General features: G+C 39.2%; 4 protein-coding genes, 1 long non-coding RNA gene and 2 pseudogenes across 13 annotated transcripts; 3 read left to right on the top strand and 4 right to left on the bottom strand.

The window, feature by feature from the left end:
* The window catches only part of LOC9312583, a 2,648-nt pseudogene extending 1,681 nt beyond the window's left edge, over positions 1-967 (top strand).
* Positions 968-1,025: 58 nt separating this feature from the next.
* Positions 1,026-3,627, top strand: LOC110228622 (annotated as a pseudogene).
* Positions 3,628-3,670: 43 nt separating this feature from the next.
* Positions 3,671-25,081, bottom strand: LOC110228621. Of its 7 annotated transcripts, none has more exons than XM_021026421.1 (14): positions 24,868-25,081; positions 23,747-24,490; positions 23,532-23,579; positions 23,315-23,451; positions 23,120-23,201; positions 22,921-23,015; positions 22,680-22,803; positions 22,392-22,439; positions 22,175-22,311; positions 21,543-21,666; positions 21,255-21,302; positions 21,038-21,171; positions 4,113-4,194; positions 3,671-4,002 (listed from the first exon to the last, which is right to left on the bottom strand). In XM_021026421.1, exons 2-13 carry the CDS (start codon positions 24,075-24,077, stop codon positions 4,114-4,116), a joined length of 1,389 nt encoding a protein of 462 aa, XP_020882080.1. In that variant the 5' UTR covers positions 24,078-24,490; positions 24,868-25,081; the 3' UTR covers positions 3,671-4,002; position 4,113. The 7 variants fall into 7 exon arrangements, with proteins under 7 accessions (XP_020882080.1, XP_020882078.1, XP_020882077.1 ...); XM_021026419.1 differs by lacking the exons at positions 21,038-21,171; positions 21,255-21,302 and adding exons at positions 4,308-4,444; positions 4,525-4,572 and having other exon boundaries at positions 4,109-4,194; XM_021026418.1 differs by lacking the exons at positions 21,038-21,171; positions 21,255-21,302 and adding exons at positions 4,308-4,444; positions 4,525-4,572.
* On the top strand, positions 6,621-9,231 carry LOC110228620 (2-(3-amino-3-carboxypropyl)histidine synthase subunit 2-like). Its single transcript, XM_021026414.1, is given in 11 exon segments — positions 6,621-6,733; positions 6,867-7,063; positions 7,155-7,654; positions 7,816-7,885; positions 8,011-8,078; positions 8,161-8,276; positions 8,374-8,480; positions 8,579-8,724; positions 8,815-8,908; positions 8,910-8,940; positions 8,942-9,231. Coding segments are annotated over 11 exon segments (1,533 nt in total). The 5' UTR covers positions 6,621-6,646; the 3' UTR covers positions 9,059-9,231.
* LOC110228624 lies at positions 9,474-10,246 on the bottom strand. The gene is made up of 2 exons (XM_021026425.1): positions 10,145-10,246; positions 9,474-10,042 (listed from the first exon to the last, which is right to left on the bottom strand). The coding sequence occupies exons 1-2, from the start codon at positions 10,242-10,244 to the stop codon at positions 9,768-9,770; spliced, it is 375 nt and encodes a 124-aa protein (XP_020882084.1). The 5' UTR covers positions 10,245-10,246; the 3' UTR covers positions 9,474-9,767.
* Positions 14,606-16,013, bottom strand: LOC110228625. 3 transcript variants are annotated; one of them, XR_002332094.1, is made up of 7 exons: positions 15,952-16,013; positions 15,809-15,873; positions 15,621-15,707; positions 15,474-15,513; positions 15,269-15,347; positions 14,886-15,187; positions 14,606-14,799 (listed from the first exon to the last, which is right to left on the bottom strand). It is a non-coding gene; the product is annotated as an uncharacterized LOC110228625 (long non-coding RNA). The 3 variants fall into 3 exon arrangements; XR_002332093.1 differs by having other exon boundaries at positions 14,886-15,144; XR_002332092.1 differs by having other exon boundaries at positions 14,886-15,347.
* On the bottom strand, positions 17,011-18,130 carry LOC110228623. Its single transcript, XM_021026424.1, has 3 exons — positions 18,022-18,130; positions 17,535-17,750; positions 17,011-17,450 (listed from the first exon to the last, which is right to left on the bottom strand). The coding sequence occupies exons 1-3, from the start codon at positions 18,038-18,040 to the stop codon at positions 17,170-17,172; spliced, it is 516 nt and encodes a 171-aa protein (XP_020882083.1). The 5' UTR covers positions 18,041-18,130; the 3' UTR covers positions 17,011-17,169.
* Positions 25,082-25,461: the final 380 nt, after the last annotated feature.

The raw sequence follows: 25,461 nt of genomic DNA, 5'->3' as shown, positions 1-25,461 counted from the left end.
TGTCAAATGAGTAATACCTTTTCATGTCTTATGTTTTTTTGCTTAGTGCGATGTTTTCATCTACATCTCTTGTGCCCAAACTGCTCTTTTAGATAGCAAAGAGTTCATGTCCCCTGTCATTACTCCATTCGAAGCCAATCTTGCTTTTAGCAGGTACATAGAGAAATTATTATAATGCAAAAATCGTTATAGTATTTGTATTCGATCCACGAGTTCCTGAGTTGGTGTCTTTGGTGTTTCTGTTTCCACAGAGGGAGTGAATGGACAGGTGCATACCTAATGCATTTCCAAGATGTGATCAACTCTGTAAAATCAGAATCAGAAGCACATAGCGGATCAGAAGAGCCACGGTTCTCCTTCTTTCAGGGTGGTTACGTAGAAGATCACAAAACAAACGGTATCATAGAAAGCGGGATACATTGTTCAGTCAAGAAAAGCCTTTTTTGTTGATTCCATGAGTTTGACAAACAGTGTGGTACTTGATGCAGATCAAGCTAAGAATGGAGAAGAAGACACAGGAGAGACAATGGCATTGGTACAAGCTGCAGAGAAAGCATTGCAGTTGAGAGGCAATGATCATAACTCACTGACTAAACAAACCGCTGCAAATTCAGGACCTGAGTATTTCCTCAGCCGAGCTTATCGCGGGTTGGAGATAAATAGTGAGAATACTTCGCCAGAGCCTTACATAGTTGGGAGAAGCGGGAAGGCGTCTGGATACAAGCACGAATAGCAAACTCCAAGAAGTTCAGTTTGATCACAAAGATAGATTTGTGCTAGGTCAGAAACTGTTTTACTGGCTTCGTATGAGATTGTTTGAAGAGAGAATGTTTGCACACACATGTGAGAGTTGTTGATTCCTTAATTTTCAGCCGTCCATTAAACGAAGAAATTGTTTTTGACGGCGGTGGATTAAACGATGTCGTTGTCAGAACCGATAAAATATACTTAAACCGGGTGTGATAAATAGGGAAACCAGTGTGTGATTGATAGATTTGCAAATCTCGACCGATAAATAAATACTAAAACCGGTTTTAATCAATACGGAAACCTAGAGCTCGCCGGTATGATTGATAGTCCGGTTTAAAAGACGACAATGGGAAACATTGGGAATAAATAGATTTAACCGAATCGGAGACTCTATCGTTCTCTCTGTGCGACGTCCTCCACACTTGCGAGAAAGCCAGAACCTTTGAATACAATCGGAAAATTAAAAGGTTGACGCTTTAGTTTCTAAACCCTCTTTTAGTTTTGTTTTTTTTTTCTTTGTCGAACGTCATTGTTAATTGCAAGCTTTGGGATGTGGATCTTCTCTGACCTCTGTTCTCCATGATTTCCTCTGCTTCTTACAGGCGCCCCAAAGTTTTATTTTGAGCTTCATGGTGTTATTTCGAGCTCTAATTTTTCAATCAATTCAATTCCAAACGGGGAAAAGTGTGAACATTTAGCTTCTGTAACCTTGTTATTGTCAATTGCAATTTTGGGATGTGGATCTTCTCTGATCTCTGTTCTCCGTGATTTCCTCTGCTTCGCTCTCAAAGTCTTGTTCTTTCGAGCTTCCATTAGATTATAGATAGACTGGTTTTGATGTAGCTGTTGTAGATTGGCACTAATCGGCTGTTGTAGATTGGCACTAATCGAATCTTCCCTTGAGAAAAAAGCTTCTCTAACCTTGTTATTTTTCTTAAACTTCAGCTTCATCTCGTAATTGCTTTCTCAAATCTTTGTAGTTATGAAAACTGGATCGTATGGTTTGTGGAACTTCTCCGTTCTTTGTTATCTCTCTGGTTATCAATAACATTCAGACAATTTTTGAGCTTTCGCAAGGTTTTAGAAATATCCAACTTTTTGTTCGGCTGCATGTTGGTTTATCCAGCTGTTGAATCACTCTGATCTCACTTTCATCATGTTTCAGACACTTTTAAGGAAGAGGCTGGTTCTGTCTATATGGATACAAAAAATTTGGATACTGGCTCCAAAGATGCAATCAGCTGGCTCCCTCATGAGGTTCTGGGAGACATCTTGTCCTTAGTTCCCACCAAACTGGCTGCTTCAACATCTCTTCTCTCCAAAAAGTGGAGGAATGTGTTTGCATTGGTGCATAATCTCGATTTTGATGATTCTGTTTTGCTGCAACCGGAAGAGGGTAAACAAAGGAGGGATGTGATCAAGGAGTGCTTCAGGAATTTTGTCGACAGAACACTCGCTTTGCAATGCGCTTCTCCTCTCAAGAAATTCTCCCTGAAATGTCACTATGACCACGACAGCGAGTTGGCTCATGTGGTCCGCTGGGTATGTAATGCCTTGGATCGTGGTGTTGTGGAGCTGGGCGTAAGTATTAAGCCTCGCTGGGACCCCGTTCCTCGTTCTGAAACTGGTGTTTGGCAACTGCCCGTAAATATACAGACTCATGGTGATGTCTTTTTACCTCATGCGCTCTTCACGAGCAAGACGCTGGTTAAGCTGACACTGGGAACACAAGTTGCTTTTGGAAAGCTTCCTCCAGATTTGTCTCTTCCGGCGCTTAAGAGTCTCTTCCGGCGCTTAAGAGTCTCTTCATCGATTCAATCTTTTTTGAATATGAAGATCTGTGTTATGTGCTTCTTCCTGGTTGTCCGGTGCTCGAGGAGCTATTTGTACGTCACAAGCAGTATGTAGGACTTCCATTCTGCATATCGAGTCGGATCATCGAGAAACTATCAGTTCAATACGATTCTGACTATGATCTTGATCTTGGTATGTCATTTGATGCCCCAAGTCTTGTCTTCCTGGACTACTCCGATTATGCATTGTCTTTGTATCCACAAGTTAACTTGAAGTCCCTGGTCGAAGCTAGGCTGGACCTTCGTTATTCTAATATAATCAAGAGGCCGGATATATCGGGTCTCTTTATTGGGATAAGCAACATTAAGACCATGCGTCTCTCTGCCAATTCTGCTGATGTAAGTTTGCGACTTTCTTTAAACTTTTTAAAGCTTAATTGGACATTCTTAAAGTTCGTGTGCGCATGTGTATTTCAGGTGATTTCTCGATGTGTTAAACATGGACTACGGCTACCGGTGTTCAACAATCTGGTAAGCTTAACTTTTGGGAGTAAGGATAAACGAGGTTGGAGACTACTGCCGTATCTGCTTAAGCAGTCTCCAAAGCTTGAAACTCTAATCATCCAGGTATATATAATTATTGTGTAACATTAAATTCATAAATTGCTTCATGACGCATTGCTCTTGCACGAGCCTCTTTTCTGTGTCTAAACCCATAAATTTATATGCTTGTTTTGAAGTTGGATTTTTAGAAACATGTCCTTTCTCTACCGTGACTATTTGACTTGTTTTCCCTCTCTTAGTAGTCTCTGGAATCTGATTATTTGTTTGTCGTTCTTGGTAACTTAGGCAACCACATCGCTCCTTTTACTGGTACTCCTCGAGCTTCTTCTTAATTCATCAGTAGTCAACACTTCTCTGAAACTCTCTGAGTTCCCCAACTTTTTGTTAATGCTTGAAGACAGACAAAGCCTTTTCGTAGCAAAACTCTTCTTCTTACAGACAACAAGAGGGGGAGCAGAGGATAGACTCTGCCTCTGTTTTGATGACCCGATTGTACAGGTACTCTGCTCTTGTTCAGCCAAAGGACTTTGAGGAAGAAAACAATGGTGTTTGTGATTAGAAGGTTACATGAAATGGAGCGTTCGACTTTCATGTATTGGTACTTGTGAGTTTTGGCCGTAAAATTTTGAGACCAAATTTAGAATATATGGGTCTACAACATATAGGGTTTAAGAATGCCAATTTTGGCCCGACGATGCCGAACACCATAAGGAGGCTGTCCGACAAATTACTTCTCAAAAGAGACAACAAAAAAAAAAGGCGCCAAAAGCTATGGCAGTAATGAATAGGCTTGAATGCTGGCAAATCTTCAAGGCATGTCAAACGATACAAACTTTTCCTTTCCTTGTGTTATGTCTTCAATCATTATCTCTATCCTTGTCGATTTCATTACCGTCTGTCATTTAGATATTCACAAAATTACCATTATTTGTTTGGAGACTTTATATAGGTAAAGATAAAGAAACAAGTCCAACTAAGTCAAACATGTTGTAGAATAATACTTGCGTTAAATTCCATGTATGAAGTTGTGGTATTCAGACACAGAACAATCGCTAGCCTGTTTCCACTGAAGGTCCTGGAAGGATTTCTGCAGGAAACAAACAAAAGGCACGGGAAAATTTGCATTAAGAAACATTCAATGTCATTTCCTGATATATATATCATATGGGACAGTTTTGTTAAGCGTTTGTAAATGCTTACCTTTGAATCCCAAGCAAAGTACAGCAAGTTGATATACTTCCGGTTGAAGGCAACTGAAGCGCGCATGGAGAGCCACTGCTGATCGATTAGCTTGAAGGCAGTGCAATGACGAATGTCAGATGCAGATTCTTCCACTGCTAACAACACAAGTCAAAGGTCAAATGTAGGCACACAAGCTTAGTAATCTATAATGGTTGCAGCATTGCCTGAGAACTACCGGAAAGGAGCCTCAGAAGATTGTCCAAAACAATACGTCGTGGTATCCCTGTAAAATTGAAGGACGGAATTTATTGTTAGTATATATATAGGATACTGTCATAAGCTCGAAAGTAATTGTCACAAGATAGCCGCTCAATGCATGTAAGAGCATAGAGCCGTAGGCTTATAGAGTAATAACTATGCAATCATGGAAGATGTTTAAACTGGTTGTACCTGCATCAAGGTCAAGCATCTGGTTGAGCATGAACGTAATGCTGATGCCAGCAACAGGAAAGGGAGATTCGGACGCAGAACAATCTCCAACCTCAGACAAACCAGATGGTTGAGAATCCGTTGGGCTATCTGGTGATGGTTGATTAGAAGGCCGAGGATCTGGAATGTTGTCTGGCATCTCCACAGTCCCGGGCTCCTGGATTATGATCTCTGGAATATACGGCCTAAACAACAGCCAGTATATAGCTCGTCCATGTCCCATTATAGAGAATTGAGTTAGCCTAAAAAAACCGTTCTGAACTATCGGGAACCTTAAGTACCAACTTCTCATTCTTACATTCGCTGCAGCCCACCTAGTCTGTATATGCCTCTAAATGGATTGTATATGCTGAGGAGGTTCGGGTTCAGATGCAAAAAGAAACAGCCGCTCTCTTTCATTTAGACCAACTGCAAGGTCGAAGACCTCTCCTTGCTGCCACGGATGGATGAACAAAACATGAACCGGAAGTATAGGTGCTCCACATGGAAAGTTCAGCAGTGTGCCTCTGAGACATTTTCCGATGCCACAAGTTGTGCGTGATCAGTAATACCGTCTACTATTACAGCTGCCCTCGTGTCGGCTTCACTAGACACTGCAACCGTTTTATGGATCCCCATGCAATAAGGAAGGAGGCACCTATGGCAATCCCAAAGGTGACATTGCAAGTCTGCCCGACGAGGAGCAAGATAGGGTTGTTCCATTATCTGCAAAAAAAAAAAACAAAAAAAAAAAACAAGATTCAGTATCTGAGAATGAAGTAAGAAATGGAGATGCACATAAATATGTAAGGTTATTAGGTTTTAAGAGGTTACCGAGTTCTAAAATCGATTCTATGATAAACTCTACTTCTACCGAGTCAATCTACGAGTCTAATCGATCGATTCTCTATGGTGTGAACCGAGTTTCGCGAGTGAACAACAGTTTAGTTTCTAAGTAACCTGATTCTAATGTATCGTGTGAAGAAATCGACCTCAATCCAGCTTCAAATCGCAAATCCTAAGAAATCTAACCGATTGAATTAAGCAGCGAAGAAAGAACACAGAAATTTGTCCAGTTAACCTATATTTTGGCCGGAGACTCACCGGAAAATCGCGAAACCTTGCGATGGACAGAGCATTCCTTTCTCAACAACTGCCTCAAGCTTTCTCTCACCGATAACAGAGTCTCTGTGAGTCCAGTTAACCTATATTTTGGCCAGAGACTCACCGGAAATTCGCGAAACCTTGCGATGAACAGAGCGCTCCTCTCCCAACAACTGCCTCAAGCTCTCTCTCTCCTCACCGATAACAGTCTCGCTCTCACTCTCTGTAACAAACAAAAAAAAACTCGTACTAAAAGAGGTGAGTAGCGAAGAAGATTCTCAGAAAAGAAAATTACCCTTTTGCCCTTGTTGTCTCTCACGACCCTTTAGCTCTTGAGTCGATCTTTTAATAATTTACTTATTCAAATTCACTCTATTAAATTTTGAATTCGAGTTGGCTAAATTAATTTAATTGACATTGTTACGAAAACAGATTATATATACTAGTATTTAATTATATTTCATAAGTAACCAAAAATTTATCTGCTATAAATTTAAACATATTCAAAAGTAATCAAAAATGTATATATAGATTTCGTTCCCCGAGGGATAAAACGATGTCGCTTTACCTTAACCGATAAATATGCTTAAACCGGGTTTGGTAAATAAGGAAACCAGTGATTCGCCGGTGTGTTTGAATTTTTGATAGTCCCCATAAGGCTCAACCGAAACGGCACCGTTTCATCGATCATCTGGTTTGTTTCGTCTCCAGCCGCAATTTATCCAAGTCGAAATACGATTTTAGTTATTCGGCCGGAAAGGTTGACAATTTCCGGTGATTAATCTATGGAGTTGGAATTTGAATCAAAGTTTGAGATTAATTGTACAGCGGAGTTCATTATCAGCAAAAGCTTCACCAGAATTGCTTTACAGGTACCAAAACTTTTCTCCGTGACTCCAGTTTCTGAATGGAGAAGTTTGATTTTGTTTCTTAGCTAAAATTGTTAATTTAATGAATATGGAGATGATAAAGCTTAGTTTTTTCTTTGTCTTGTTTCTGTGATAGTTCCCGGATGAGTTGTTAAAGGATTCGACTAAGGTCGTGAGTGCTCTTAAGAGCAAAACTCGTTTGCTTACTGACAGAGAAGTCAGGTTCTTTGTAATGGCTGACACAACTTATGGTAGTTGCTGCATTGATGAAGTTGGAGCTTTGCATATTGATGCTGAATGTGTTGTTCATTACGGTCAAACATGTCTAAGCCCGTGAGTCGTAAACCCTTTTCTTGATTTATGTAATTGCTGTAAATTCCCTTGTTGAAACAATGTCTTGTTGTGAGGTTTTATGTTTTCGCAGGACATCGGTTCTTCCAGCATTCTTCGTTTTCGGAAAAGCTTCGATAAACGTCTCCAGCTGCGTTAAGCATTTGGAGCCTATTATGTATATGAGGCTAGTTTATCTTTATGAAGTACATATTGATAAACATGTTCTGTTTTCTCAATCTTTGCTTTGTTTTCAGATTCTTTATGGTCTACAATACACGCATGTGATTCCCCATATCCAAGAAGAAATAGGATTATCGAAGACTGAGTCTCAGTTGAAGTTATCTGTAGCCAATGTCTTGTGTTCATTCATTAGTCCATCCAAAGATCCTAGATAATCCATGGAGCATCCGAGATCATATAGCGAAAGTGATTCTAGTGATAGCTTATCCTCATCTAGGAGTTATAGACTAGGAGGGCTAACTTGGGACTTGCCAGAAGGAAGCAAAATCGAGGACTATTTACTTTTCTGGATAGGTTCTGACAGTTCAGCTTTTGCCAATGTAGTACTGACCTTCAATGGTTGTGACATAGGTATATGGCTTTATCCATGGATATTTCTTGATCTAGTTCTTGGTTATGTCAATCGTTTTTGAGTAACTTGCTACTGTCCATTTTTCTTAAACAAATATCCAATGGATCGACATAGACATGAATAGCTTATCTTCTTGTTTATGTTTGTTTGTTGATCTTAGTCAGATATGATGCTGAAGAAGATTCTTTGGTGATGGAATTTTATCAGCAAAGAAGGATGCTTAAGCGACGGTATAATCACTTGTTTCATGCAGACATTGTACATCACAATATGAAACTTTGTCAATCCTTTCGATCTTCTTTATTATCTCTGTGGATTTACATTTCAAGTCCTCATTCAGAGTTATGTGTTGCAGATATTACTTGGTGGAAAAAGCTAAGGATGCAAATATTATAGGTATTTTGGTGGGGACTCTTGGTGTTGGTAAGTTCCTATTCTTTTGCATTTGTGATGTCAAGATTGATAAGTTCATTAAATGTCTAATGTCACCTGGCAATATATGCAGCTGGTTACCTTCATATGATTCACCATATGCAAGCACTCATATCTGCAGCTGGCAAAAAATCTTACATTCTTGCCATGGGACGGCCTAATCCGGCCAAACTCGCAAACTTCCCCGAGGTAAGTTAACAACGGCTTGTCATTGAGCTGTAATTATCAAATTTAGATATGTCAAATGAGTAATACCTTTTCATGTCTTGTGTTTTTTTCTTCTTAGTGCGATGTTTTCATCTACTTCTCTTGTGCCCGAACTGCTCTTCTAGATAGCAAAGAGTTCATGTCCCCTGTCATTACTCCATTCGAAGCCAATCTTGCTTTTAGCAGGTACAGAGAGAAATTATTATAATGCGAAAATCGTTATAGTTTTTGTATTCGATCCACGAGTTCCTGAATTGGTGTCTTTAGTGTTTCTGGTTCCACAGAGGGAGTGAATGGACAGGTGCATACCTAATGCATTTCCAAGATGTGATCAACTCTGTAAAATCGGAATCAGAAGCACGTAGCGGGCAAGAGGAGCCACGGTTCTCCTTCTTTCAGGGTGGTTACGTAGAAGATCACAAAACAAACGGTATCATAGAATTGGGATACATTGTTCAGTCAACAAAAGCCTTTTTTGTTGATTCCATGAGTTTGAGAAACAGTGTGCTACTTGATGCAGATCAAGCTAAGAATGGAGAAGAAGACACAGGAGAGACAATGGCATTGGTACAAACCGCAGAGAAAGCATTGCAATTGAAAGGAAATGATCATAACTCTCAGTAAACAAACCGCTGTGAAATCTGGACCCCGAGTATTTCCTCAGCCGAGCTTATCGCGGTTTGGAGATAAATAGTGAGAAAACTTTGCCGGAGCCTTATACAGTTGGGAGAAGCGGGAAGGCGTCTGGATACAAGCACGAGTAGTAACTCCAAGAAGTTCAGTTTGATTACAACGAAAGATTTGTGCTATGTCAGAAGCTGTTTTACTGGCTTCCTATGAGATTGTTATTATATTAAATTAAATAAATTACTCTTTAACTTTTCTGTTTTTATTTCATCGTATATTAAAATGAGGTATTTGATATTTTAATTTAGTAGATTTATGGAAGCAGTCATAAGATGTCTCTCTTTATTTCCATTCCTTTAATCTTGTAGATTGCTATGTAAAAAGTAATGAAGTTTCTACTTGTCCTCTGTATATGGGAACCCAAATCCAAGATTAAGAAACCATCTCTCGGAGAGACTAGAGAGGATTGGAATAAACAGAAGAAATAGTCCTTGGCCTATAATGGGCGATTTTAATGAGCTGCTAAGCAATACGGTCACAAAACACAGATGATAACCGGAAGAACAAGATGAAAATAACTCAAACACGATCAAGGAAATCCGAAACAGAAATCACATATAAAAGGAACCTTAAACCATTTTGATAACCATAGGTCCATAACTAAGAGAAAGCATTGAATTTATGTATATCTAGGAAGAGCTCTACTTCTTGAACACTTCTTAAGAGACCAGACACGAACCAGTCCTACACTTTCAAGAAGTACCTAATAAACCTATACGTTAACTAAAATCTAAAGTAATAACTAAAGCATAACTATTACCCGATCAAATTTCTCTTCTTCAGAGATCAGAAATCAGAGCCCTCTCCATTAATCAATTTAGACCAGTACCAGCCAGCATCTCCACTTCGAAGAAGAATAGGGTTAGCATCTTGTTCTGCTGCAACAAAGACTGTAACTCCTCTCGACTTCAACGTAGCAACCGTAGTTGCAAAATCGGGATCACTCGATAGGACGAGCATATTAGCTGGCGTGCCAACATCCATGCGATAGAAGAACATGGACTGAACCACCAACGCATCAGCTAAATCCATTTTACCCTTATAACGACTACCATACTGATCTGAGAACGAACAAAAAAAGAGAGAATAATATTAGAGAGAGAGAGAGAGAGAGAGAGAGAAAATCAAACTATATTTCAAAACTGTTGTTAAAGATTTACTACCTTCCGGTTCATGAGATTCTATGACTTTACCACAACCCCTACGGGTACATGTACGAGCTCTTCTTTCCACATGGCAAAGTTTGAATCCATAATTTTTCATAACAGCAATCTCATGATGGTCAAAAAGTCTGAAATTTCCATATCCGAGTAGACCAATGCAAAAGTAGTCTTGATTACGTGTTTTAAGGGCAGCTCCAATGATATAGTATTACACGTGTGGGTTGGCACGTGCGGATTCAAGTGGCAAAATAAGAAGAGTCTGGCATCAACGCGTGGCAAGTGGTGATTGGCAAATCGTAGATGGCCGTTAGAGACTATATGAGCACTGTTTAGCTCATCGTTTTCATTATCAAACAATTTGTGATTTCTTTGAATTCTTTGGTAAACTTGTATGGCTAGGTTTCTCTCTTCTCGAGAGCTAGCATTTTGATCATTTGGTGTTTCATGAACGTCGAATCGATCGTTTGTATTCTGGATTTAAGTAATCGGAGATTTGAAATTGTGTTTATCAGAATCTATTGTGTTTATCAGAATCGTGAGTTTTACTGTATCAAAGGTATCAGAGCTGCGTCGTTTCTCGGAAAATGGTGCTTAGAAGGTCTCAGGATGGTGAATCGAAAGGAAAAGAGGAGGAAGTGGAAGATCCGATGGCGGCGCGTATGTCGCGGTTGGAGGAGCTGGTGAAGGAACAAAATCAGAAGTTTTATAGAACTCTTTCAGAGATGATTGAAGCATCAAACAGATTTAAGAGAGTTAGATGATCCAATTGCTGAGTTAAAGCAGTTAAAAGAGATGAACGGTATTGTTGAGTATCACAAAAAGTTTGAGTTGCTTAGCACAAGAGTGAATCTGAGAGAAGATGACTTAGTTAGAGTTTATTTGGATGGTTTACAAATAGATACTCGAGTGAATGTTCAAATGTTTCAGCCTCAAACGATTCAGCAATGTTTCTCAATTGGAAGTTTATATGAGTATGCACATCCTCGAAGCAACATTGATAACGTTGGGAGCCTTCCACTTAAGAGGGATAGTGAACTGAAAGCTGAGGAGGATAACGAAGAAGACGAAATTGAGGTTGAAATGGAATCGATTGGCTTAGAAGACAATTTAGTACATGGAGCATTATTGGAGGAAGAATCAACTCCACATGTATCAATTGCTAATTCTGAGATTTTGAGGAGTAATGAACTTAGGGAAGCCAATTTACGGTTTGAAAATATTGACAATGTGGTGATGAATGAGAATCTGGAGCATGAATGGATTCAAAAGAACATTCATAAGATATTTGAGGTTCACAGTGATGTTGAGAAGAGTCATAATGTGATAAGTAACACCAAAAATTGTTGTGCACACCAAGTGTTTGGTAAAAGGTCTCAGGCTAAAGACAGACTGACATTGAAGAAAAGGAGAAAAGGTTTGAAGTCTTGGATGTTTAAATATAAACAAGAGAATAAGAGACTATGGAGGCTGCGCAATCATGTGTTCTCCTTTCCAAAATTGTGTGATCGTAGGATTGATAGGCCTCGAACAACAAGGAAGGTAAAGTTGTTTGGTGGAATTGAAATTGTCTATATCAAGAATTTTTTGAGCTTAGTCGTTGTTGGAGAAGTTCATGAAGCACCAGAGATCAATAAGTCGTTTCGACATAAAGAAAAAATGGGAACAAAGAAGAAAACAAAAAGGGTCAAATCTTGGATGTTCAAATTCAGAAAAAAGAAGACTGATGCAGGTCATGGAGAACAATCTGTGTATGATCGGATTATAATGGAGAGCAGCGAGTTGTATACAGATAACAAAGGAGCAGTGGAAGATTGCTTAGACCATTGCCAATCGCAGGTACTGATGAAAGAAGAACCAGAATCTGTGAACTTAAATGCAGTGAAGTTAGAGATGCATAGTTGTAATTTGAAACAAGACTTGATTCAAGCCAAGATGATGGTGACAAAGAAGAATTTGCTCTGTAACGGTGAATCTGTCTATGTTCTTGAGGAATTATCATCTGCAATTTTGGAGAAAAAGCAATCCCTATTATATTGTGGAAGTGATTGTGTTGCCTTCCAATCTGATGGCGTTTTCAAGTTCTGGAAATTCACAGGTTTTGATATAATTCTACTAGGAAGAAAAGGGTTGGCAAAGAGACGACAGAAAACGTTTTACAAGTTTAGGAGATTGAAGTTCAAACATCGAGTAGTACTAAGAGATTTCAAGTCTGGTTTTGAAATCAATGCTAACAGATGTTTGGAGACTTATCTCCGGTGTATGTGCCATGCTAGACCGCAGTTGTGGAGTAAATGGCTTGCTTTGGCAGAGTATTGGTATAACACCAATTACCACTCTTCCAGCAGGATGACACCATTTGAAATTGTTTATGGACAGGCCCCTCCAATTCATTTGCCATATCTACCGGGAGAGTCTAAAGTTGCTGTGATAGCTTGTTCTCTACAAGGGAGAGAAGACATGATTCTGTTCTTGAAGTTCCATTTGATGAGGGCACAACACCGTATGAAGCAGTTTGCGGATCAACAAAGAACTGAACGTGATTTTGCTATTGGTGACTATGTTTATGTCAAGCTTCAGCCGTACAGACAGCAGTCGGTGGTTCTGCGGGTTAATCAGAAGCTTTCTCCAAAGTACTTTGGTCCTTACAAGATTATTGATCGCTGTGGTGAAGTGGCGTACAAATTGGCTTTACCAGCTCAGTCTCAGATTCATCCGGTCTTCCATGTGTCTCAATTGAAGGTTCTTGTTGGTAATGTTCCTACTTCGACTCGGTTACCCTCTGTTCTTAATACTCTGCAGAGGCTTCCTGAGCAAATCCTTGAACGTAAGATGGTGAACCGTCAGGGCCGAGCAGCAACAAAGGTGCTTGTGAAATGGAGTAATGAACCTATAGAGGAAGCAACTTGGGAATTTCTTTTTGATCTTCAGAGGAAATTTCCCCAGTTTGATGCGTAGAACCTTGAGGTCAAGGTTGTTTGAAGAGGGGGAGATTTGATATAGTATTACACGTGTGGGTTGGCACGTGCGGATTCAAGTGGCAAAATAAGAAGAGTCTGGAATCAACGCGTGGCAGGTGGTGATTGGCAGATCGTAGATGGCCGTTAGAGACTATATGAGCACTGTTTAGCTCATCGTTTTCATTATCAAACAATTTGTGATTTCTTTGAATTCTTTGGTAAACTTGTATGGCTAGGTTTCTCTCTTCTCGAGAGCTAGCATTTTGATCATTTGGTGTTTCATGAACGTCGAATCGATCGTTTGTATTCTGGATTTAAGTAATCGGAGATTTGAAATTGTGTTTATCAGAATCTATTGTGTTTATCAGAATCGTGAGTTTTACTGTATCATCCAATCCTTCTTTTAAAATTGTTTACCGCATAACCCTCAGGCAACTTTGTCGTACCAATATCCCAGAAACCAAAAAACCCAAACTTTCGGTGAGTTTCTTTCATCTCAAACTCTGGAAGTAGTACAGTTCACAGCCTACTTGAAGCCTCATTAATGCCTTCATGAAATCTTTCTAACGAGTTAGGAGGCCTCCTAGTCGAACGGGAAGGACGAGCAGAATAAGGGTTGTCGAGCTTGTTGGTGCCTAGACAAAGGGGAAAAGAAAAAAAATAAGAACTATCAGTTCAAATCGATCGATCGATTGCATCGCAACAAGAATAGAGATCAATATCGCAACACTTACTTTCTGGAGACATTGTTTGACGGAAAAGAGATTAGAGTTTTTTTTGGCCTGGGAGTTCGTCTCCGCCCGTCGCTGCTACGTCACTGTCAACAAATGTGTTGAAAACCCTAATTTTTAATGGGTTGGGCTGTAAATTTGTTACTTTTAATTGGGTTGTAATTTTTTTTAATGCTTTAAATGATTGTAATGGGTTTGGGCTTTGTTTTTAGCCCATTATTCATATATTTTTTGTAATTCGGTTAAATAAACCGAAATAGAAAAAAAATCAGTTTAATTCGGAATTATTTTTAAATCTTATAACCGAACCGAATAATCCGAGTACCGATTGACCCGAACCGAATTTAATTTCGGTTCAATTCGGGAGGATTTTTCAAAAACCGAATTTTCTCAAAACCAAATAACCCGACCCGAATAACCCGATTTCACCGAACTCCCAGACCTAGGTTTTTTTGGCTGAGTCAGTTTTTCGCAGATTCGCGTTTTGTACAGACGGCGTGGTTTTTGTTGGGGGATTTGAGCTTCGACCTACAGCCCAAGTCTAGGTTTTCCTTTTAGTTGAAATGTAGTAGGCCGACAGAAATAGGAAAGAAAAAGGTATTGAGAAAGTATGGGCTTTTTTTTCTATGTAACGAACAACAATTAGGGTTCTTTTTGACAAAGACGAAAGCTAAAACCGGCGTCGTTCGGATAGTATATAGCCACTATATCCTAACTAATTAATTTTAGTATCAACGGAAAAATCAGCTTTTTGTTTTCATCATATTGTGCTATTACTATTTAAACCCGTCATGTATTTATGATTGCATACGAAGATTGATTCAAATTTTACATCAATTGCTTTAAAACATATACAATCATAAAAGAGATATGATAAGCTCAACTATCTTGAGGTTGCTTCTTGACGATAATCACAGGACACTTCACTCGTTTCGCACAATACTCGCTCACACTCCCTACTAACCCCCTATCAACGAAACATACACCAAAACCATATCAAATAACCAATTAAATCAAATTATTTTGTGTCTTATAAAAAGATTGAACCTTTACCTTTCCAAGAAGCCATAGTCATGTGTGCATATCAGCTCCAAGTTTTCTGAACTGGGTTGCACATAACTTCTTATGCATCTCCTCTTCCAACTGTCTCTCTCTCTATTAATCTGCAAACTAAATCACACATAAAACATGAATCTTTCCATTATATCATCTCTACACACACAACCTCGTATTCTACATCCCCAAGCCTGCACTAATGTTTCATCTTTCTTTTGGAGGCCGTATATAACGATGATTTCAATCGCCATTCCCACTGCAATCAAGCAGATACAGAAATTTCATATTGCTGTCATAACCTGGAAATCAGAAGAAGAAAAAAAACTCTTCACCGAAGAGAGTGTGGACACCAGTAGCTATAAAAACTGCTTCAATTTCACCTTGCTTGCAAGTTGCACCAGAGTACACTGAGGAATCGGGATTTTTGGTCACCGGAAGAGATTCACCTGTGAGTGCTGACTGGAGAAAAGAGAGAACTAGCCAATATTAGTCGAAAGAGAGATAGGGATGCAGTGAAATTATAAATTTCTAACGAGGATATAAACTGACTACATATAATTGAAGATAGTTTAAGTTAGTACTGACCAAAAAGTGCAGATTTGTCATCTGTCTCCACACCAAGCCCCTGAATTGGATCACTTAAATGAATCAAACCAAATATGTATACACTACACGGACATGGTATGTGGATGAAAATAGCAAGCATATATTGTGAGGCGGGCAGAGTAATACCTTCTTTATAGCCTTGAGCTGCTCATTTAGCACGTGACGGCGTTGCTCACCGCTAATTCTTTCTTCAATTGCTTTTGCTATGGATACCTATAAAAAGGCTCAGTAGATAAGAATCTGATCTCATTCAAACCTTTAGCAGATAAGTAGTCCCTTAGTGGGATAGACACAAGAATAAGGGAATGAAGTACCTGAATCTTGCTAATTTCCATTTCCTTTTTTCATCAATTCCAGTGTCAACCGTACGTTTGTGAACCTGGGTCAATGAAAACAGAGTGAGAGATTGACCAAGAACGGAAAATCATACACTTACAACAATAATGAAGCTACTTACATCCAGTTCTTCAAGAACTTCTTGAGCTTGGTGCTTATTTACACCACATATCGCAACTACACAAGTTGAAAGACATCAACTAAGATACTTGTACCCTGAGACCTTTTTACCAGCACAGGTGAAAGTTATAAAGAGAACATGCCTGGGTATATATCTGAACGTGATCTCTCCATAGTGAACTTGTCTTTAGTAGAACCCTAAGAGTTGAAATAACTTCAAAAGATGTTGCCTTGATGACATCATCGTCCCATGTCAAACGGATTATCCTGTACAAAGAGTGAGAAATGGTTAACCAAACAGTAGTCTCATATTATAAGAGGCAAATGATCAACTCTGACGGTAAGTGGTTCTTCACTCACCTGTATAAAGGAAAATTTTCTCCCTTAACAAAAAGTGACTTGATCAACCAAAGAACACATGTGAAGACGTACTTTCAAGGCTTTGGAACTTTGAAATTCTTTCTTAATTGAAAATTCTACCAAGTATGAACGCTGTTACTCTACTGAGTTATCATCTCTCTGCTATGCCAAGCCGCCTGTGACCAACAAGGATAACTTGGTCCCCCTTGGATACTTGAAATCTGGAAAATGGGTAAGTAAATCATAATGCTAGTCATGGGGAAAATGGCCATTTTCAACCCCAACTATTTGGGGGCGGGTTTTTCCAACCCAAACTAAGACCCCCCGTCAATTTCTACCCAAACTCAAAACTAATTTAAATTCAAAACCTAAACTAATGAAAATTAGCCGATTTCAACATGACAGAAGACGGTGTTAGTTCGGGATTTAACGGCTGCTGAGTCAGCGATATTGTGGCATTGACGTGGCGGGAAAACGGCCATTTTCAACCCCAACTATTTGGGGACGGGTTTTTCCAACCCAAACTAAGACCCCCGTCAATTTCTACCCAACAATGTTTATCGTTTAGGGTTACGCAAGTGATGGAGTTACGAAATAGTTTATTGACGTTACCCAATTGATTTCAGACAAGTTTCCAGATAGAATGTCTGTACAATGATTCCACTGCAAGAAGAAAGACAAAATCTTTAGACGGACACAATTGTTAGACCAAACTATTCAGGAACAAATTTTGCTTTTTCTTGCTATTGCTACATTACTTTCAGATTCCGGTTACAGTGCCTGTGTATTCATAAAGCCGTTTGACAGAAAAGGAGAGGATCATAATATAAGTGAGACATTATTAGCAACTCTGCATCAGCTAGTGCTCAGACGAATCTTTGCTATGCTCTTCCACTTCACGTTGCTCGAAGTCATCTACCGAGCTTACACAAAGACGTACCTCTTCTGATGCGACCTTACCAGGCTCTGCTAAGAGAACACTGTAACCTCTTTTATTCAAATAAGAAAGAGTCTTGACAAACAACTTGTGTTCTGAGAAGTTGTTTGAGATGATCATCAGATTTGCTGGATCAGGATTCTCCACTGCCCATAGAAGAATGTCCAAGAACATCCTAGCAACTCTTTTATGCTTTGAGTAATCTAATAACAACGGAGATCTAGATTAGATTCTAGACCTATACGTAAGTAAAAACAGAGAATAAAAGACTAGGGTTTTTTAGTCACCTTTGGGTACGGATGAGATTTTGACTCCAGCCTCACGAAATATATCTAGCAAGTCATCCGGTAACGTTTCATTCTGAACATAAGCTGAGATTGACACCTCACCACGACAACCGTTATTCTCAAGAGCTGGCTTGATACTCTGATAAATCATATCAGGATACCCGAGTGGGTAATCCTCGAGGTCCCAGAAGACGCATGTGGTAATCACTTTCACTTCTGCACAAAAACGGAGAAAGCATCATCATACAATCGGATCATGAATACAATCGATTAGAACCATTAAACCATTGATTTACTATACAATCGGATCATGAATACAATCAATTAGATCCATCCAACCATTGATTTTACTATGACAGATTGATCGATTATAATTTAGTATGATAGATCGACAAGAGCCTGATTATAATCAGAAACAATTCCGAGCAAGAAAAATACAGATAGGTTATAATCAGAAACATAGGTGCAAGAGACAGAGAGATCTTACCGTCGCGTTCATCCGACATGATTTCGATGGACAAGAAAATTAGGGTTTAGATCGGCGGATGAGAGGCTAATGTTGGGCACTGGCTATGGGAGGGGTGGCTTTATATATTGCTGCCCATGAGAGAGAGATCTTCGGCATGTTCTCTTTTCAGCCGTTGGATCTCCAATTATCTAATTTGTCGGCTTTTGTAAATTATTAAAACATATCATTTTTTTATTCTAGATATAACATCTATCTTAAAACAACCCTCTAAGTCAATTTCGTTTGTAAATTTACCCTCTAAATCTGGATTATACAAATCAACCTCACAATCTCAAAAGTCACCCGCAATACAGACTTCCCGTGATAACGATGACGTGGCACGCGATAACTCTGTTTGAATACATAAGAATTTTGTGCAAAAAAAAACCTCAATGTTATTTTTTTTTTTAAACAAACCTCCATATCAAATAAATACAGGTCAAACCACAATCTAAAAAGTCACATGCAATATAGCTCTTCTGTTGTATAGATGACGTGACAGTCGATAACTCATTTTAAAACATGTGTAACAGGTAGAGATTTTATGACTCTCTCAAAATATAATTTAATTTAGTTATTTATTTAAGTTTTAAATAAAATGGGTAGAGATGATACTCTTCTGCATTTCCTCGGTCTCGTATAAAGTGCTCTTAAATGGCTCACCCAGAGGTTCCATTAGACTGTCCAGAGGAATCCGCCAAGGCGATCCGATCTCTCCTTTCCTGTTTATCCTGTGCACGGAAGCCTTGGTGGTAAAGCTTAAAGATGCCGAATGGAATGGGCGTATTCAAGGCCTTCAGATCTCTCGGGCTAGCCCATCCACATCTCACCTCTTGTTTGCAAACGATAGTTTGTTTTTCTGCAAAGCCGACCCGACCCAAGGCCAAGAAATCATCAACATTCTCCGCATTTACGGCGAGGCTTCGGGACAACAGTTAAATACTGCTAAATCTTCGATAATGTTTGGCCATGAAGTGGATAATGCAACCCGAAATACCATTAAGTCATCTATAGGGATCCACAAAGACGGTGGCATGGGATCTTACTTGGGTTTACCTGAACAAATTCACGGCTCTAAAGTTCAAGTCTTTTCCTTTGTGCGAGACAGACTCCAGAAACGACTAAACACTTGGTCAGCAAAATTCTTGTCCAAAGGCGGCAAAGAAGTTCTTATAAAGTCTGTAGCACAGGCACTTCTGACATACGTTATGTCGTGTTTTCTTCTCCCTAAAGCTATTCGCTCAAAACTAAGTAGTGTCATTGCGAACTTTTGGGAGAAAACCAATGAAAACAGTAATGGTATCCACTGGATAGCATGGGATAAGCTATGCTCTCCTTATATCGAAGGAGGTCTTGGCTTTAGAACGCTTGAAGAATTTAATCAAGCCTTACTAGCTAAGCAATTATGGCGCCTTATCAGATTTCCAAACTCTCTTATTTGTTTTTTCGCTGAGTGGCCTACATTCGCAGCAGAGTTGGCCTCTTTTCGGTATCTTATTTGTTTTTTCCCGTCTTTTAAGATTAGATTTATTCCTCGCGAGTTTAATTGTCGGACTGATTGTTTAGCCAAAAAAGCTCAGGTTCGTAACAATTTTTTTTCCTATGTAAGCTTGTCGGTTCCTGATTGGCTCTCCTTAGCGGAGAGTCTCTTTCCGATAACTTATTACAAATGGTGTTTGAGGAAAAAAAGAAGAAGAAGGAAACAGAAAAAAATTAAGGAAATGGTGGAGTGAGAGAGAAAAAGGATATAGTGGACACGGTTGAAACAATGTCTTATAAGGCTCAACAGAAACGGCACCGTTTCATCACTCATCATTCTACTTCGTCTGGTTTGTTTTTCTTCAACCGCAAATCCAAGTCGACGAATACGATTTTAGTTATTCGGCCAGAAAGGTTGACAATTTCCGGTGATTAATCTATGGAGTTGGAATTTGAATCACAGTATGAGATTAACCGTACGGCGGAGTTCATTATCAGCAAAAGCTTAACCATATTTCAACTATATTATTTATAATATACAATAATTAAATGAGAATTTTTTTTATAACATCAATTTAAAAGTCCAATAAATTATAAATTATTATATGAAATACATAAAATAATATTTTGCCCCGCGGTGTACCGCGGATTAAATCCTAGTACCAATACAAAAAAAATTCCAATAAATTTAAAATTAAAATTAATACAACAAACTATTTTTAGAAGATCACTAACATTATAAATACAATGACCAATGGAGTTTTAACTTGCAAATCCAACAAGTACTATAATTTCCAAGTTTTTATTAGTTTATCCCACTTCTTACTTATGCTTTTGGGTACTAAATTTCGGATTGAAATAAAAAATATAAATAAATTTATTTGTTTCAAACATTGAGGATGGAATGGTTAATTCTTTCTTGTTGATGTAATCTACTCTGCTGTTTCACTACTTGATACTAGGTGCATGAAAGTTTGCAGAGGATACGAGAAAGAAAGCTTGTTAATTTTATTGAGTGGGGACCTGCAAGCATACAGGTTCTAACCTAATTGTGTATGCAAATTAGTTATTGCTTTTGGCTTGACCATGGACTTGCATCATAATTTTTCGCATATCTTACTCTCAACATAGGGTAATCTTATATAACTGTATCTTATTCAACGAAGACTCTTATCTTGGTGGTGTATTTGATATTTCAGGTCAGTGGTCTTATGTTAGCAAGCCACACTAGTATCAGGCACCTATTCAGCAAATGTTTGAGCCAATATGATAAGTTGAGGAAGAAGCAAGTAAAACATGTTGCAGAATAATACTTACGTTAGATTCCATGTATGAAGTTGCGGTATTCCAACACCTAACGAACAATCGCCAGCTTGTTTCCACTGAAGGTCCTGGAAAGATTTCTGCAGGAAACAAACAAGTGGCATGGGAAAATTTGCATTAAGAAACATTCGATGTCATTTCCTGATATAAATATCATATGGGACAGTTTTGTTAAGCGTTTGTAAATGCTTACCTTTGAATTCCAAGCAAAGTACAACAAGTTGATATACATCCGGTTGAAGGCAACTGAAGCGCGCATGGAGAGCCACTGCTGATCGATTAGCTTGCAGGCAGTGCAATGACGGAAGTCAGATGTAGATTCTTCCACTGTTAACAACACAAGTCAAAAATCGAACGTAGACATACACGCTTAGTAATCTATAATGGTTGCAGCATTGTCTGAGAACTACCGGATAGGAGTCTCAGAAGATTTTCCAAAACAGTACGTCGTGGTATCCCTGTAAAATTGAACGATGGTTTTTATTGCTAGTATATACATATTGGATACTGTCATAAGCTCGAAAGTAATTGTCACAACAGAGCTGAATGCATGTAAGAGCATAGAGCTGTAGGCTTACAAAGTAATAACTATGCAATCATGGAAAATGTTTAAAAGTAAAGCCATGGCCAATTAGAAGATCAATACTAGGAGTGAAGATTATATATCCAATCATGGAGAATAACAAACGTGGTTGTACCTGCTTCAAGTTCAAGCCTCTCGATGAGCATGACAGTAGTAATATTGATCCCGGCAACAAAGTTGCGGTATTCAGACGCAGAACAATCGGCAGCCTGTTTCCACTGAAGGTCCTGGAAAGATTTCTGCAGGAAACAAACAAGTGGCACGGGAATATTTGCATTCAGAAACATTCAATGTCAGTAAGAAACAAGTCCAACTCCTAGTCAAACATGTGAATATGCTAAAATAATACTTACGTTAAATTCAATGTATGAAGCGCCCCTGGAGAGCCATTGCTGACCCATTAGCTTGAAAGCAATGCAATTACAAAGGTCAAATGCAGATCCGTTCACTGTGAACAACAACACAATTCGAACAAGAATAAAATGCATTGTAACCTTAACTACTGACAAGAGAAAAGAGTCATGAATTTTGATCAGCGTTGTCTGAGAATTACCCGAAGGGACCTTACGAAGCTGCGGTATTCAGACACAGAACAGTCGCTAGCCTGTTTCCACTGAAGGTCCTGGAAGGATTTCTGCAGGAAACAAACAAAAGGCACGGGAAAAATTGCATTAAGAAACATTCAATGTCATTTCCTGATATAAATATCATATGGGACAGTTTTGTTAAGCGTTTGTAAATGCTTACCTTTGAATTCCAAGCAAAGTACAACAAGTTGATATACATCCGGTTGAAGGCAACTGAAGCGCGCATGGAGAGCCACTGCTGATCGATTAGCTTGCAGGCAGTGCAATGACGAATGTCAGATGCAGATTCTTCCACTGCTAACAACACAAGTCAAAGGTCAAATGTAGGCACACAAGCTTAGTAATCTATAATGGTTGCAGCATTGCCTGAGAACTACCGGAAAGGAGCCTCAGAAGATTGTCCAAAACAATACGTCGTGGTATCCCTGTAAAATTGAAGGGCGGAATTTATTGCTAGTTTATACATATTGGATACTGTCATAAGCTCGAAAGTAATTGTCACAAGATAGCTGAATGCATGTAAGAGCATAGAGCCGTAGGCTTACAAAGTAATAACTATGCAATCATGGAAAGTGTTTAAAACTAAATCCATGGCCAATTAGAAGATCAAAATCGGGAGTGAAGAATAACTATCCAATCATGGAGAATAACAAACGTGGTTGTACCTGCTTCAAGTTCAAGCCTCTCGATGAGCATGACCGTAGTAATATTGATCCCGGCAACGAAGTTGCGGTATTCAGACGCAGAACAATCGGCAGCCTGTTTCCACTGAAGGTCCTGGAAAGATTTCTGCAGGAAACAAACAAGTGGCACGGGAATATTTGCATTCAGAAACATTCAATGTCATTAAGAAACAAGTCGAACTCCAAGTCAAACATGTGAATAGGATGCTAAAATAATACTTACGTTAAATTCCATGTATGAAGCGCCCCTGGAGAGCCATTGCTGACCCATTAGCTTGAAAGCAATGCAATTACAAAGGTCAAATGCAGATCCGTTCACTGCAAACAACAACACAATTCGAACAAGAATAAAATGCATTGTAACCTTAACTACTGACAAGAGAAAGAGTAATGAATTTTGATCAGCGTTGTCTGAGAATTACCCGAAGGGAACCTTACGAAGCTGCGGTATTCAGACACAGAACAGTCGCTAGCCTGTTTCCACTGAAGGTCGTGGAAGGATTTCTGCAGGAAACAAACAAAAGGCACAGGAAAATTTGCATTAAGAAACATTCAATGGCATTTCCTGATATAAATATCATATGGGACAGTTTTGTTAAGCGTTTGTAAATGCTTACCTTTGAATTCCAAGCAAAGTACAGCAAGTTGAAATACTTCCGGTTGAAGGCAACTGAAGCGCGCATGGAGAGCCACTGCTGATCGATTAGCTTGAAGGCAGTGCAATGACGAATGTCAGATGCAGATTCTTCCACTGCTAACAACACAAGTCAAAGGTCAAATGTAGGCACACAAGCTTAGTAATCTATAATGGTTGCAGCATTGCCTGAGAACTACCGGAAAGGAGCCTCAGAAGATTGTCCAAAACAATACGTCGTGGTATCCCTGTAAAATTGAAGGACGGAATTTATTGTTAGTATATATATAGGATACTGTCATAAGCTCGAAAGTAATTGTCACAAGATAGCCGCTCAATGCATGTAAGAGCATAGAGCCGTAGGCTTATAGAGTAATAACTATGCAATCATGGAAGATGTTTAAACTGGTTGTACCTGCATCAAGGTCAAGCATCTGGTTGAGCATGAACGTAATGCTGATGCCAGCAACAGGAAAGGGAGATTCGGACGCAGAACAATCTCCAACCTCAGACAAACCAGATGGTTGAGAATCCGTTGGGCTATCTGGTGATGGTTGATTAGAAGGCCGAGGATCTGGAATGTTGTCTGGCATCTCCACAGTCCCGGGCTCCTGGATTATGATCTCTGGAATATACGGCCTAAACAACAGCCAGTATATAGCTCGTCCATGTCCCATTATAGAGAATTGAGTTAGCCTAAAAAAACCGTTCTGAACTATCGGGAACCTTAAGTACCAACTTCTCATTCTTACATTCGCTGCAGCCCACCTAGTCTGTATATGCCTCTAAATGGATTGTATATGCTGAGGAGGTTCGGGTTCAGATGCAAAAAGAAACAGCCGCTCTCTTTCATTTGGACCAACTGCAAGGTCGAAGACCTCTCCTTGCTGCCACGGATGGATGAACAAAACATGAACCGGAAGTATAGGTGCTCCACATGGAAAGTTCAGCAGTGTGCCTCTGAGACATTTTCCGATGCCACAAGTTGTGCGTGATCAGTAATACCGTCTACTATTACAGCTGCCCTCGTGTCGGCTTCACTAGACACTGCAACCGTTTTATGGATCCCCATGCAATAAGGAAGGAGGCACCTATGGCAATCCCAAAGGTGACATTGCAAGTCTGCCCGACGAGGAGCAAGATAGGGTTGTTCCATTATCTGCAAAAAAAAAAAACAAAAAAAAAAACAAGATTCAGTATCTGAGAATGAAGTAAGAAATGGAGATGCACATAAATATGTAAGGTTATTAGGTTTTAAGAGGTTACCGAGTTCTAAAATCGATTCTATGATAAACTCTACTTCTACCGAGTCAATCTACGAGTCTAATCGATCGATTCTCTATGGTGTGAACCGAGTTTCGCGAGTGAACAACAGTTTAGTTTCTAAGTAACCTGATTCTAATGTATCGTGTGAAGAAATCGACCTCAATCCAGCTTCAAATCGCAAATCCTAAGAAATCTAACCGATTGAATTAAGCAGCGAAGAAAGAACACAGAAATTTGTCCAGTTAACCTATATTTTGGCCGGAGACTCACCGGAAAATCGCGAAACCTTGCGATGGACAGAGCATTCCTTTCTCAACAACTGCCTCAAGCTTTCTCTCACCGATAACAGAGTCTCTGTGAGTCCAGTTAACCTATATTTTGGCCAGAGACTCACCGGAAATTCGCGAAACCTTGCGATGAACAGAGCGCTCCTCTCCCAACAACTGCCTCAAGCTCTCTCTCTCCTCACCGATAACAGTCTCGCTCTCACTCTCTGTAACAAACAAAAAAAAACTCGTACTAAAAGAGGTGAGTAGCGAAGAAGATTCTCAGAAAAGAAAATTACCCTTTTGCCCTTGTTGTCTCTCACGACCCTTTAGCTCTTGAGTCGATCTTTTAATAATTTACTTATTCAAATTCACTCTATTAAATTTTGAATTCGAGTTGGCTAAATTAATTTAATTGACATTGTTACGAAAACAGATTATATATACTAGTATTTAATTATATTTCATAAGTAACCAAAAATTTATCTGCTATAAATTTAAACATATTCAAAAGTAATCAAAAATGTATATATAGATTTCGTTCCCCGAGGGATAAAACGATGTCGCTTTACCTTAACCGATAAATATGCTTAAACCG

The sequence above is a fragment of the Arabidopsis lyrata genome (genome assembly GCF_000004255.2).
Source record: "Arabidopsis lyrata subsp. lyrata unplaced genomic scaffold ARALYscaffold_5, whole genome shotgun sequence".
Lineage (NCBI taxonomy): Eukaryota > Viridiplantae > Streptophyta > Magnoliopsida > Brassicales > Brassicaceae > Arabidopsis > Arabidopsis lyrata.
Note: the sequence above shows the minus strand (reverse complement) of the source record. Positions and strands in the feature narration are given on the sequence as shown.

Coding starts and splice junctions, on each gene's coding strand:
- LOC110228624 (XM_021026425.1), bottom strand. CDS start 10,244: ATGAAAAATTATGGATTCAAACTTTGCCATGTGGAAAGAAGAGCTCGT. Junction 10,043..10,144: donor AGAATCTCATGAACCGGAAG/GTAGTAAATCTT, acceptor GTTCGTTCTCAG/ATCAGTATGGTAGTCGTTAT.
- LOC110228623 (XM_021026424.1), bottom strand. Junction 17,451..17,534: donor AATCTCATCCGTACCCAAAG/GTGACTAAAAAA, acceptor CGTTGTTATTAG/ATTACTCAAAGCATAAAAGA.
- LOC110228621 (XM_021026415.1), bottom strand. CDS start 24,077: ATGAGAAGTTGGTACTTAAGGTTCCCGATAGTTCAGAACGGTTTTTTT. Junction 23,202..23,314: donor ACTTTGCTTGGAATTCAAAG/GTAAGCATTTAC, acceptor TGTTTCCTGCAG/AAATCCTTCCACGACCTTCA. Junction 21,303..21,542: donor GAGGCTTGAACTTGAAGCAG/GTACAACCACGT, acceptor TCAATTTTACAG/GGATACCACGACGTACTGTT.